General features: G+C 33.4%; 2 protein-coding genes across 3 annotated transcripts; one reads left to right on the forward strand and one right to left on the reverse strand.

The window, feature by feature from the left end:
• Positions 1–4097: 4097 nt before the first annotated feature.
• Positions 4098–8305, reverse strand: LOC108224717 (uncharacterized). The gene is made up of 6 exons (XM_017399415.2): positions 8126–8305; positions 7966–8008; positions 7786–7866; positions 6540–6729; positions 5322–5589; positions 4098–4470 (listed from the first exon to the last, which is right to left on the reverse strand). The coding sequence occupies exons 1-6, from the start codon at positions 8180–8182 to the stop codon at positions 4264–4266; spliced, it is 846 nt and encodes a 281-aa protein (XP_017254904.1). The 5' UTR covers positions 8183–8305; the 3' UTR covers positions 4098–4263.
• Positions 8306–12594: 4289 nt separating this feature from the next.
• On the forward strand, positions 12595–14853 carry LOC135147365 (mechanosensitive ion channel protein 4-like). 2 transcript variants are annotated; one of them, XM_064080560.1, is made up of 5 exons: positions 12595–13454; positions 13651–13774; positions 13846–14118; positions 14197–14399; positions 14500–14853. In XM_064080560.1, the coding sequence occupies exons 1-5, from the start codon at positions 12844–12846 to the stop codon at positions 14708–14710; spliced, it is 1422 nt and encodes a 473-aa protein (XP_063936630.1). In that variant the 5' UTR covers positions 12595–12843; the 3' UTR covers positions 14711–14853. The 2 variants fall into 2 exon arrangements, with proteins under 2 accessions (XP_063936630.1, XP_063936629.1); XM_064080559.1 differs by having other exon boundaries at positions 13846–14399.
• Positions 14854–15442: the final 589 nt, after the last annotated feature.

The raw sequence follows: 15442 nt of genomic DNA on the forward strand, positions 1-15442 counted from the left end.
TTTGATATGATTACTGTTTAGGAAATTGATAGTTTTGGCTATGGGTTGAGGGGACATTGTTTCTTGAATCCTACAATATTGCTTCTGGCAAAGCAGGGGTGGTGAATGCATGAACTCTTAGCACTGGTATCCATCAGATGTAGACTACAGCTACAGAATACAAAGGAAGCAACTTGATTCTTGATCTTCTACATTTAGTCTCGTATAACGTCATCTCTAAGCTACTATATTTTCATCATAATTTGTAAGTTTCGTGCAGTCTCATGAGTTAGAGCATCAGAGCTGCATAACTTTAGCAAGAGCTGATGTTCAACATTGGGACATACAATTCCTTTTTCAATTTTCTGAGACCGCGAGATTTATTTTACACGATAAAAAAGTGTATCACATATTGCAAATTGCAATTTTGTGTGCATTGCTCATTTATGTCAATTTAACTGGCATTCCAAAAATTACATTATGACTGGCAAAATGTTCAAGTTTTTTGGTTTTAGTGCAGCTGTACATTATATGTGTCAGTTTAAGTGTTTTGTTGTAAAATTTAAGTGTTTTGTTGTAAAATTATTCTGTTCTTAGGATTGTATCTCCAGATCATGACATTCTGTAGCTCTTTTACTACTGTTAAAAAAAAAAAAATCTACTAGATTAACGTTAAATTGAGAAAGGGATACGTGACAGAAGAGTCAATATGAAGACTATGAAATGCTGTGTTATGAAGAGATTTCCAGTTCTTGTTTTAAACAATGTTATTTTCTAGTTCAGTTTCAGATGCATACTTAAATTTTGTTGAGTATTTCTTATCAGTATTAACATGGTTCTACATATCCTTCTTTGTACTGAGCTCTGTCATAACAGATGAAAAAAGATCGGCATTGCTTAGATGATTCATCAGGTTATGGTACTTCAATCAGAACTGCGCCGCTAAAGATAATACCCAAGTTCTCATTCTGCAAATGTGAATTTCCGAACAATAGCACTTCCCTGCTCCCATATGGAGTAGCAAGTACTGATTACCGAAACCTAAAGAAAGGGGATGGTTTGGGCATCAAATATTCTTGTGCGCTTTTCATACACACAATGGAGCAGAATAACAAAGAAAAAGTAGTTTAGTTTTTGGCGAAACTTAAAAGAACCAAGTTGTGTGCATTCATAGAAACGCGTATGCACAATGCTGAAACTGATAGCATTGTCCAGACATTATTCATTAAAATTTTGTTGTAAAGGTTTCTGGTTTCGAGCAAAACCTGTGGTCATGCAAATTTTTTTTAACCTAGCAGCCGGATTTCTAGCTGACAACCTGGTAAATGTTCTACTGTCAGTAGTCCACTAATCAAATGTAGCAAACTGGAACTTCTAGAGAAATATAATGAATTTGGTTGGTTTCGCTTACAAAGAGCTAGATAATGATTGCTTGAAAAGAACAAGAGATGAGTTCTTTTGTTTCACATTCACTCTACTTTGTCCATTTATATCACAATTTCAGAAGATTTCTTGAAAATGGTCAATAACCGAAATCTAAATAACTTACACACTCATGTCAGGACCTCTTTTTACCAGGAAGAAAGCTTTAGTTCTGATATCTTATTATCAGGAACGGAACTAAGAAGAGGTAACTGCTAGATTGAACCTAAGGAAGCATTCGCAGATTAACAGTCATAAGGGAAGCCAAAATTTTTTAACAGCATCGGAGAGAAGAAGCAAACATATATAATAACTTAACAGAGCAAATTCTAAAGAAATGTGTATATAATAGATTTGTTATCAATGAAGCATGAAACCACAGTGAAACTGACTACTCACTACATACTTGTAAATCTATTAGTATTGAGATTAATGCATGATAAGAGGGAATATCCTGATAAACCTTAGGCTACCGGGGATAAATTAAATGTTTATATCTAAATTTATCATATATAAGAAGTTTATATACAGATTTGACTTGATCACCTATGAATGCTAATAGAACTGAGCTCAAACTTTTCGCTTTCTTGATCATCTTGTTACCTATTATGCAGAGGATCAGGAGACGAGGGCACTTCTCTGTTGATACTAGCAAAGAATCCCTCATCAGGAATTCGACTCCACTGTTGAGGCTTTTCTTGGACTTCTTGAAGAAGTCTGGCTGCTAGAACTCCGGAGTTTATCGCGCAGGTACTAAGTAAAAGCAACAAAAAGTAGCCAATTAATTTACAGTTCTTCAATAGGAACATGGAGAATCAGAGAATAAATTTGATGGAGATGGAATCTTTCAAAATGTGTTTTTTGTTGAGTTGAGAGGAGAAAAGTTTACATAAGTGTTTGAATATTAGTGTGTTCTGATGCAGCTTAATAGTGAAAATATGGTCTGCAACTCCATACCAACTTCCATTTTCAGAGTATTTATTTATTAGCTAGTTATATATGATAATAATAATTCCATTAGTTATGTTACTAGCTGAGTTTATTATTATAGTTCTTAATATGACCATGTGATGTTTCTGTTTCGACGTGTATCGATTTCGAATAGACATTTAGTAGAAAAGGACTTTTACTTTTAACTCAGTTTTCTCGTTTCCTCGGATGATCCGGGGTTCAGCATACAAGACAAAGTCGAGAGTTTAAGTTTCAGTGACTAGACTGAGTACAGATATGCAAGGACTCATGAAATTTTTCGAGTTTTAGCAGAGGAGGCTAGTAGAGTTGAAGGTTAAGATTTCATTGATAGTTATCCAATTTCTAATACAATGAAAAAGACAAATTAAATCTCTTTGATGACAAGTGAATACATCATCAAACCCAATCAGTCCATAAAATTTTGAAATTTTCATGTGTTTAATTATACAATCCCTGTCCTTAAGCCTAAAAACCTCAATTTGAGGATCTCTAGTCTCACTAGCTTAGTTGTCCTCCATTAGTCCATCATAATACAGATTTCTAGGACTCATTGTACTTCTTTCTGCACTTCTTTTCTAAAATTATGATACTTTCTGCTTCCCTTATGAATTAGGGTTTCACCAATTCAAGAAACAACACAATTTCCAAAAAGGTACCTTTAACTTTTATTTTGTTTGGGTTTGTTGTTAATAAAATTATGTCTAGTTTTGTTTCTTGTTTTGGACTAGCTTTTGGCAGCTCTCTAACTACTTACTACTTGGCTGGTTTAGTTCTTTTACTAATAAGATTTGTCATTGTTTGCAGCATATCTCTCTCAACCTTGTCTCTCTGTCTGCAGTGGGCTTGTGACATTGTGTTTCTATCAATATCTCATTTTGTTATATACTATAGGTCACATGCTTGCATCTCTCTCTCTCTCTCTCTCTCTCTCTCTCTCTCTCCCTCTCTCCCTCACACACACACACACACTCTCCCTCTCTCTCTCTCTCTCTCTCTCTCTCTCTCCCCCTCCCCCCCTCCCTTCCCCCCTCTCCCTCTCTCCCCCTGTCTCTCTCCATTAACACACATGCTGGGGACACCTTTACAGCTTAAACATTAAGAATGACTGGCTTTACTTTCTGTTACATAATCTATAATTAATATATGCATTTACATTCATATAAACAGGGCTCACTTTACTTTTTGTTTCTACTAAGCAAATGCAATAATGCATGAGTAGAAACTTGGGATTGGAGAATGCATGGGCCACTGCATTCTTAAGTAATGTGACACACAGACACACATACATGTACACTCATTTATTTATATACATGCGCGACAAAGTTTAAACAGATAGCATATTAAACTCGAATTTCTCAGGAGCAGATGATCCTTTTTGCTGCCCAGAGCAGTTGCAAAATGCATGCTCAGATGATGCTCCTGCGTATTAAAATGTTAATGAGTTCTGCATATCTTCAAGTAAAGCATTACATTCGACAGATTATATATTTGTTAATCAATAACAGGATGCAACAAGAATTTACAAGATATATTAGAAAATGTGAAGTAAAAGGGACAATAATCCTAAATTCCTGCTAATAATGATAAAATTGAGTGAATAGTTCAAATTTCTTTTCATCAAGTTACAGTGATGTCCTTTTCATCAAATTGATGAGGAAACAAGATTAGAGATAGCAAGATTGAAACATTTGAAAGTTTGTGGTATTCTACAAGTACAAGGAGGATTATGATTTCAAAATTGAATTAATAGAATATATTTTACATGATAGTGCATCTTTCGATTCGTTCACTGGGGAAAACAGCCCCAAACAACCAACTGGACCAATTAACTCTTTGCTATAGTCTATAGTATGTTCACGCTCAGTATTATTGGAGCTATCGAGTATAATCCTACACACTGACAGTGAACAGATAGAGCTTTAGCACAATCGACAGAGCCAACTGCAGAAGAAAGATCCCGGTTACAATAAGGAACCACCTTTCACCTGCAGACTTTATGTGATTACGGAGATTAAGTGCAACAAAGCTTGCTGACATAACCCCGGCTACACCAGCAATAACCCATCTAAAAAGATCCACCGGAACAACTGACAAACACTGGCAACAAGAAAAAGAAACAATATTAATCAACACGCTTGCTTCATAACGGTAATGACTATTAATTTCTTATAACAGGTACTGTACATATAAAGAAATCATACAGAGAACAATCCAACATTCATAGAACAAACTAACCACCATGACACTATTCTTAAACTAAATTAGATACCATATTCTGAAACAATATTATTCGTTTGGATTCAAAGAATATATTGCAAAATGATTGATTTAAGTCCCGTACATGAGAAACATGATCTTGATCTCAAGTAAAGATTATAATAAATCTCTTTTGGAGTTTTTTACATATGCACTTCTGGTGGAAGTACAAAATTCAAACAAATTATATCTCACTCACATGGCACAAGATCCTTGGAGTTAATTATGTGACCCTATACCTAAATGACGAATTACCTCGCATAATTTTTAGCCTTTAAGGTTCAGACCAGTTACAAGTTCTGCTCCACTAAACTGTGATGTCTATCAAATGATTAAATGGTAAACACTAGTCTATGTATTCCATATTCTGATTAAATACAGTAGCAGCAAAAAATTTCACATCCACTTGATATGTTATCAAAAATCAAAATATGCAGATCACAGCATTTAAAACATAAAAAAATGCTCTGGCACCAGTCAATCTATCTATTATCCACCTTGATGAATCAATTATAAGTAATTTTGTTTGTATTAAATCAATATCTTCAAACACCACCAACATGCATGATATATTGCATATTAGAATTCCCAAAACAATCCAGGAATTAATAACATCAACGCTATAATTATCAGCATATAGAATCCCATTGATCATATGAAAATGCCAAAGAAAAGAAAGCATAAATACTAACCAGAGCTGGAATGAAGACAAACAAGGAGTAACCGTACAGACATAACAGCTGAGCTAGCCCAGACGGGGCTGAGAAGTATTTCAGAATCACGTACAAGCAGATGGGTACAACAAGGACGTAGCCATAGAACAATCCAGCAGACCATGTAATGAGATTTATGTCGTAATCCCACTTTTGATCCTTCAACTTATGTGCAAGATAAGTAACAAATGTACCAATAGCAGCAGCCACGAATATCAAGGTAGTGCATATCCAAAATGGTCCGTAACTGATCAGCACAATAACTTAATACGGTAAGGACAATATTCGATTATGAATGTATTGAATAATAAATGGGACTGGTTTGTTAAAAGCAAGAACCAGGCCACACCTAAAGCTATGGAATGCCAGATGATACTCTTCCTAGTTCCAAGTACGAGAACAAGAAGGGATCTAATTCTGCTAAAACTGGTACTAAAATATTTTATCAAATTCAGAGGTTGGGGAGACCCAGATACTTATTTGAACAAAATAATATCCTTGAGGCACTTGGGAGGAAATACTCTTTATCAATTTATCATCCAGAAGTCCTCGCCTTAATTTAATAACACATGACAAATGCTATAGATTCTTAGAGTGGATATTTTGTCCACATTAAGATCATATTTAATCATCAAGAGCTTAGGTTGCCTGCATCCTCAAGATACTTTTAAAAGAATAACCATCAAGAACCTATATATTCTCCATCCTATCAAATATTTTAGCTGGTTCATAGTTGCTCCTCAAGGGAATATTATAACCCTAGTCTCATGATCTCATCTTCATACAGTGATAAGTTTTACATCTCAAAGGACTATCTTTATGGCAATATATCATATTTCAGCACCATTAAAAATGTGAAAAGCAAATATAACCACAATGCATGGACATATACATTACTTTATTATAGGCATACACTTTGTGTTGCTTGTGCCAAATATTTAATCACAACAAAAACATCTCCTATATCACAAGGCTTCAACTACACACCTCTATGTACAAAATGACATTTCTAAGAACAATAGGTTTGCGATTCTTAAAAAAACATCATTAGAGGCAGATAAAAATATGTAACGGGTTGCTTCAAATTGCAAACTTTAAACAAAATATAGATAACTGCTCCTAAATACAATTGCAAACCAGTGTATTAAAGCTCACATAATAATTGATTAATTTATGTGACCATAACAGAAAACTTACAGATCTGGGCGATCAGAATTCTTCTCGTTGAAGATTCCACTAAATGGAAGAACTGAATCTTTAATTCTGTCTAAAACGTCTGATGTGTCAACGTCAAAGTAGGGTTTGAAAGCATTGATACTAAATGCTCGAAACCAACCACTTGATTGGGTTTCATCTGAAGATCCAGATCTCGGTTTTGAAAATGTATCTACAAGAAAATACGACAGAAGTAAGAATCCAACATGATCTGATGTACACTGAAGTTGCTAAAGAAATACCAACTAAGTCAATTTGCAGCAATTCGAAACAATAGATATAGTGATTATCAATGAACAGAAATTAACTGAAAATTACACGATATTGTAATAAATATCTATGATCGGCATTCCTTACTCCATTCTACTATTTACCATTTAAACTAGGGATTAAACCCACCAATTTGATGATTTATGCTCAATTCTCCTTCCTCAATTCATCTTCTTCACAAACATAATCATAGTAAATTAAAAACACTTCATTATATCACTGCATCGAAGGAAGCATGAGTGCGGGTGCAGGTGCGAGGGTGCGCAGTGCGGGGATACGGAAATTTGACAAATTTAAAGTTACAGGGATTCGGTGCGGGGGAAGTCGGCATATATTAATATATTAAATATATATGTAGTATATGTATGTAGGAATATATATTTCAAGAGTTTTATTTATATTATACTAAATAGTCAACTAAATAAGTTCATTATCTTTAATAATATGTGTCATTCTTAATTGATGACACAACTGACCTATTTTAATGTACTTAATCGATTATGATTTTAAGTATCTTCATTATTTTTCTCTCACTTGTGGGTGAGAGAAGAATTCCCATGCACCCAAGAATTCCCAAGTATCGAGTGCACAATGCGGCTGGTAAGTGAAGAATCCCTGCTTTCCATTCTTACATCATTTTCTTCTGCATTTCTTGTTGCTTACAATTTTCCATTCCATCCTCACCTTCTCTGATCCCTTCTACAAGTAGTTATTGGTTAAAGCACCGACTTTCAGATTCTAAAGTATAACTAGGCAACATATCACTTAGTACACAACCGCCAATATATAATATTCAGGAACACTTGCAGCTTTCATTTCACAATTAAATCCGAAATTATTATTCTAGTTCTACCCAGAGCTATTACAAGTAACTCTCTCTCTCTCTCTCTCTCTCTCTCTCTACTATCACGGTTAATTATGTTCATGAGCTAAAACACACAAATAAACAATATTGTACCATCAGCATCCCGAGGAGGACCGGAAGCCTTCGAGATCTTCCCTTGAGCTCCGGAAGGCGGAAAAGTCTGGAGATCCGAATCTGAAACAACCAATTCCATCAAATTCCTTACACAATTCAATTCCAAACAACAAAATGATTCGCAACTGAAAATAATCAGAAATCAAATCAAAAGAGTACCATTAAATTTAACCGCGATTTGAGCCGGCGAATCAGACACTGCCTACAATATCATCAATACAATCACAATTCAGCAAATCTAAACAATCATAAAAGAGAGAGGGAGAGAGGGAGAGAGAGAGAGAGAGAGAGAGAGAGAGAGAGAGAGAGATTTGCATACAGGAACAGATCCGGAGACATTATGACTATCAATGCTTGTGTAATTGCCGGACATCATCTTTGCTAAACAAATTGCGAGTGTTGAATTGTAATTGCAGTGGATATAGGTGTTGAAGCTGAGAGACCTGTTCACAGATCTCTCGTTCACTCTACCGTATTAATTGATTCCATGTTTTAGACTTCTTCACTTTATATACTTTCTATTATTTTATTTATAGATTTAAAACTCTACATTTTAAATAAATTTTTATTACCTAAATCTAAATACATGTTTTTTCATCGTTGTATGTGTTCAAAAATAATTTTAAAACATAATACATAGATTTTGACATTTTTTAATACTAGAATTAAGATCGGGTTAATTATCAAGTTGGTCACTAAAGTGGGCTTAATGTATCAAGTTGGTCACTGAACTCAAAACGGTATCAAGATGGTCACTGAAGTGGCTATAAATATCAAACAAGTACCTTGAAATATGAGTTCAAGCAATAAAAATATTATTTATAAAATTTTACACATTATTTTTATATGTTACCAAAACCAAGTAAAAGGTTATGACTTCTAATATTTATGATAATATATTTAGATTTTATCAAGTTTATTTATTATTTATTTTTTAATTAAAACAAAGAAAATAACAATATAATAAAATATAAATAATAAATAAACTTGATAAATTATAAATATATTATTTTAAATACCAGAAATCATAACTTTATGGTTGGTCGTGGTAACATTTAAAAATAACGCGTAAAACTTTATAAATAATATTTTTATTGCTTAAACTCATATTTCAAGGTACTTGTTTGATATTTGTGATGACTTTAGTGACCATTTTGATACCGTTTTGAGTTCAGTGACCAACTTGATACATTAAGCGCACTTCAGTGACCAACTTGATAATTAACCCAATTAAGATCAAGTGCTAAAAAATCAGCAGCTGTGTATTTGTAAAAATATCACAGATTATTATTTCTTAATATAATCATCTCGAGTGAAAAAATAATCAACCCAAAATTTAAATATCTTATATTATTTACTTGATTGTTTAAGTTGCTGTGATTCCATTTTGAGGAAGAAGTTACAAATTTCATAAATTGTATTCAACCCCCTCTACAATCTATCTTTATTAGTTGGTGTAAAATAACAACGGTTAAGTCTGTAGATACTTCCTTACTATTCGGTTTAAAGTTGAGTAAAGCTGAAGGTGCTTGTTTTATGATCCAGAATTATATCGTTGTTTCATTGGCAAATCAAATTTCATTACTCATACTCATTCCAATCTTTTCTATTCTGTCCAAACATTAAGTGATCAGTACATGCAGCATCCTCGTCAACCGCATTTTAATGTACTACAACATGTTCTTCGTTACATTGCTTCTATTGCTGGCCAAAGAATTCTTCTTTAGGGTGAATATTTCTTAACTGTTTAGACTTATTCTGATTATGATTGGGGTGCTTGTACTGATACTCGACATTATATCACTTAATTGCTATCTTTGTTTACTGGGTTCTTAAACTATTAGCTAAAAATCCAAGAAACAATCTATTGTCTCTCGAAGTCTTCTGCGAGGTTGAAGATCGAGCTTTAACGGCCATAGTTGCAAAAATTACTTGGGTTTTACTGATAGACTTAGTTTCCGGAATCTTGCTCCTGTCACTCTTCACTGTGATAATCAATATATTTTGTCTATTGCTAAAAATTCAATGTTTCATGAATAATTAAAGCATATTGATATTGATTGTCATTTCACTAGAGAAAAGGTTCTTGATGATCTCCTTCGTCTTTCTTACCTTTCTATTCAAGAACAACTTGCAGATCTTCTCACTGAAATCATTCTTTCCCTGCAATTCAATTCTCTTAAGTTTAAGTTTGTCATGTTTCTTAACATGTCCAGCTTGAAGGGATATTAAGCTACATGACACGGGTTAACAGTTAAAATAATAAATAATAAATTCTGTTATAAATCAAGTTAGTTAATGAAATACAATAATTTAATATCAGAATAAGTTAAATAACAAGTTACAAATATCAAGAAGCCCTACTTATGATAATCAAAAATTACATTTACAATAATTACTTGAATAAGATTGAAAATATATTAAAATTAAAATATTAACGGTGCATCGTGCATGTGAGCACTAGCTTGAGAAATATAAAAGATAATTTTAACGGCCAAAATGAAGTGATTGCGTTTGAAGAGTATTCTTTTTCACTTGTTGATATATTATATTCTTTTAGTTTTCAATGCATATATATTAACATTATTTCAAAATTTTCTTTCTTGAAAGTTGTATAACAATTAATGAGGGTTGAATAAAAGTTTACATTGATGCATTTATTAGGAGTACAATTAAGAAAATATTATCTAATTAATGTTTCTTTAGTATGCGTAATTTTTTCAAAAAAATCTTATATTGTGAAATGGAGAGAGTAATTTTTTATTTTTATTATTTTGATATCTAACTGCTAACACATGCAATAATGCAGTAAGGTATTCAGTAAGGTGATCTAACCACTTCTTGCAAAACATAACTGATCTCGACTCATAACTTCTTCAAATGCAATGATTCTGACGTTTATTTGGATTATAATAACTAACATACGACTGTACTAATCAGGTCGAAAATGACATTATTTGTATTAAAGCTACCTTAATTATATTATCTTGTCATTTATGATGAGTTATGAATTAGTTTCTTGTTGCCTCCACAAATTCAACCTGACCAAAGAGAAAAAAACAGTACAAATTGAAAGTTCTCGTCTCCAGACGCCTTAGCTACGTTAGTATTATTATTAGATAACGGTCCAGAAATTGTTGGCAAATATCTTATGAACGATTTTGTTAATGTTATAAAGTAAAATTTCTAGAATGTTTTAATGCATTTAGAGGGAAAGATAACTGATTTTATTATGCATCAACATTTGCTATCATACTACTCCTTTTTACCTCTCATTTCTTTATAATTTTTTTAACGGTTCGACAGGCATTTTAAGACTCTTATAAAATATAGTTCCTCTTATTTTTTATTTTTTTTGTGAATAAAAATTTAAACAAATTTTTATTCAAAAGAAAAAAAAATTAAAAAATAAGTTACGAAACTATATTTGTAAGAGTATTAGAATGCATGCCGAACTCTCGCCGCCCAAGGTAAATTACCACCTCCATCTCCACCTACACCTTCGTCCTCACCTTCACCTCGGTCTTCCTCGCCTCCAATACCGTCTGCCCAGCTTAATGCCGATTTCAATTCCAAATCTTTGCCAAAAACTGCCGGACAAAGTTAAAGGCTCCTTCGGAAGTATACCACATTCATCTCCGCCTCCACCTCCATTATCTCTACCATTGCAACCACCACCTGAATTGGCAACTAGAACAAATCTGGAGATTTCGAGCAGTTTCTAGAACAGATTTAGAGATTCTGGGCAGTTTCTGCAAGTTTTCACTAGTTCATGCAACACAGATCACTAAATTTTAAAGAAAATATCACTGAGAATATTACTAAACTGAATTGGTTTTTAGTTTTTACTTTAGGAATGATTTTTATTTGACCATGAATCTATATATATATATATAGATGTAGTTATTATATAAATCATATACTCTTATATATAATATATAATAATTACATCTATATATACATAGATGTAGTTATTATATGTAAATCAAAATCATCAATAAACATGCACGAGGTTTAATAATTTGGAAAACCCGTTAAAGCTCCTCATTAAGTTATTATATAAGTTTTTTTTTGTTAGTTTCGGCCAACATAAAGTCGGAAAATTCGCCAGACATTTTGTATATGATGAAAAAAATCCACATAGAAAATAATTTGATTGCATAATTTTAAATTTTTTTATAAGACAAAAGACTTCAAATTGACTGTTGATCCTAACTTTTGTTTACTTTGTTCATCATTAAGATTATCTTCAATGGGTATAACTAAAATAGTTAACTAAAATGATATAAAATAATGATGGGAAATTCTTAATGGTACCCTCGTAGAATGGCTTTTCTCAATGGTACCATCGCATTTTTGACTTCTACCGATGGTACGCTAATACTTTTAATTTACTCTCTATGGTATCCTCGTGTACTTTTAATTTACACTCTATTGATTTCAAACTGTAAAACAAATTGTATATTTGAAATCCTTGTAAAAAGTTACATGAAATAGACCCTTAAATCATGTAAAACAGAGTCAAAATGAGTGAGATATATTCCTAACCAAACTTTGTCATTAATAAACTTCATTTATATTTGTCAAAATGAGTGAGAAATATGCAGGGGTTCCGTACTTCGGTTGTTTGGAAAACCGGTCGAAGTTGCTTTCGTTAGGTAGGTAGGTAAAATTTATAGTTTCTAAATTCCCTTTAATTCTTTATGGACGAGTGACGACCGTCTAAATCCAAATATTTATAATCCGCATGCTCCAGGGTAAACTTTCACCCCATATATATAGCAAGAATGAGAATCTCTCTTCTAACCACTCCTCTCTCTCTCCATCTTTCACACTTCATTCAACCGGCAAAGATGGCAATGGAAGAATATTCCGAAGATATAGAGATCGGAGAATATTCTTCTTCACACTCAACTTCACTCGCATCTGGTGGTTCTACCACACCAAACGTCCCTCTGCAGCTAAACAATTTAGTCTGCTCCCCTGCACTTCTACTAACACTCTCTGTAGCAACTTTCTTCATTCAAAAACTCATTTATGCTTCCGTCCTTTTACAGTGCCTTGATTATTTTCTCGTCGTTTCATCTATTTTTTTTTCTTTCTCGCTCCATCATCACTACTCTCATATTTCTCCTAGAGAGGCATTTCATTATGAAAAACATCAAGGCCTTTTACTTTCTTTTTGCTTGGAGAAAACAAATGCCCAACTTCTTGTGCTCCTGTTCCGTTCTTTCTTTTTGGTTCCTGCTCATCAAAGCCGACATGAATATTCTTCATATTCGTATTATTACTAGTATATTTGCAGCTTTTGTAATGTATACTTTGATATCCATGTTAAGGATTACAATTTTGAAGAAACTAGATTGTTGCTTCCATGAAAAAAATTTCTTCGCAAATATTCAAGTTCTGATATCTAACGAGTACTTTCTTCAGAAACTTATGGGATATGTAAGAGAATCTAAGGATCCTAAAGATAGCATTATGAAAGCTCAGCTGAAATGGATCAAAGGAGCAATTAACAGCATGCGGCGACCAAATTTACGTACCATTTGTAATGAAGTTGAGAGCAGTGATACTTTCAGCCTTCAGCATCAAGTTGAACATGTTATTTCTTTAGTTCTCAGGAATCTGACTAACAATGAGCCCAGGTAAGCATTTATATATAATTTTTGGTTTTTCGCTTTTTTAACTCCCCTTTCTCTGTAATTCCCTGCTTTCCTCTGTTTTCTCTTGAATTTCAATCTTCTGATCTTGCATAGGGGTGGACCTTGGACATTTTTACTCTTTATAATCATGCAGTAATATGTTCAGAATATGGTTAATTAATTATATTTCATTGTCCAGGGATATACAAGAGGCCGATCTTCTATTGGTCATGAAGGAAGAGAATGTCGCAAAATTTCTTCAATTGTTTCATGGTGCTACCGAAACAAAGAGCATTACTCAAGAATCTTTGAAAACTTGGATGGTAATTTTAAAGTTCCAAGATTGGTAGATATGGCGCCCAAATATCAATCTCACGTGCTAGCATTTTTGCAGGCTAAAGTCTGCAATGAGCGCCAACACGTGGTTCGGCTCTTAAACAGTACTAGCAAAGGCATAGAGCAGTTGGGGATAATTTTGTGGGCAACCCAATTTTATATGGTACTGCTTTTCTGGTGTCGTTTGATGAGGATTGTAACAACGATAAATCCGGCATACTTATCACCTATTCTCTTGATATTTGGCAAAATAATATTTGACGGAGTTGAGCTTGTTACAGTAATGAACTCAATTGAGATAGGGGACCAATGTATCATTGATGATGAGCAGGTAATGATATACAATGTGTCCATAATTTCAAACATATATTTTCTTATAATCCGTACTGAAATATATCATAATCTGCAGCTGGTCGCTGAACGCCTAGAGTTTTACATCACAACTTTCAGGAAGGACAATAATCAAACTGTGAACTATTCTAATTCCCTATTACTCAGCAAATCCATCACCAATTTAAGCAGGAGTTCTGGGTTGATTGATGCTTTTGAGATACTTGTCAGTGTCACAACTTCCTCTGATAAAATTGCTAGTCTGAAGCTTAAGATCGACGAGTGAGTGAATTTGACCATATATCACCCCTTATATCTAAATGAAAATTTATAAAAATTAAGGTTTTCATATTTGTAATACGATGACATCTGATGCATGCAGGTTCATTGGAAGTAAGCCTGAAATTTGGCGTGCTGAGTTTTGCTTCGATTTTAAAGGGGTAGACGACGGGAGGGATATATATAATCTCGAGATCACGAACTTAGGAAGGTTTCAGAACTACAAGGTGAAGAAACAACAAAGATTTGAGTTTATTCTTAAGCTGAAAAGGTCGCTGGAAGATCTTGGGATCATTAATTTTACCGTGAAATAAGCATTTAGGGTGTAGATAATTTATTTAATTTGTTGTAATGTATATTGTATAGTACTTACTATCTTTAAGTTCTTTGTCATAGAAATTTGTTAGGAGTATTTCTTTAAGTTATTGTTGTCATCTGTCCATATATATGATATGATGTGGGGTTGGTTGTTGAAGAAATCACTGCGAGAAAGTAAATTGTGTGAAATTTGTATTACTCCTGAACTCTTTCAGCACTTCATACCAAAGCTCTAATTCAATGAATACTTTAGAGCTTATTGTGAGTAGTACAACTTCCTGGAAGACTATTGCAAGTGTAGAGCTTATAATAGATGAGAACATAAACACTTAATCAAAAACTGATGACATTCAAAGTTTGTTTTAGGAGGAAAAGGGCCTCAGTACGTATAACCCTGCGAAAAAAGCTGAAGCAAAGAGTGCCCTTCATTACATGAATTTATTTTTGTTATATGAGTCACTTGTAGTGCACTTCATCTTGTGACTAGGATCTTGTTAAGTTCTTTATTAACATTTTCTAGATTTAACCTAGTGATATTTATACAGTGACTTGAGTGTTTAAAATGAGTCATTATGGACATTGGGTAGCTAGGTGAGATATTTTATTGAGAATGGTGACGACTTGATATAAAACCCCTTTGCTTTGCACCTTGGCTGCTTCATTATTGTGTGTTGAGAATCAATAATCTGAATGTTCTTCGTTGCTTAGCCGCTGCAACTCGCTCCTAT

The sequence above is a fragment of the Daucus carota genome, chromosome 6, assembly GCF_001625215.2.
Source record: "Daucus carota subsp. sativus chromosome 6, DH1 v3.0, whole genome shotgun sequence".
Classification (NCBI taxonomy): domain Eukaryota; kingdom Viridiplantae; phylum Streptophyta; class Magnoliopsida; order Apiales; family Apiaceae; genus Daucus; species Daucus carota.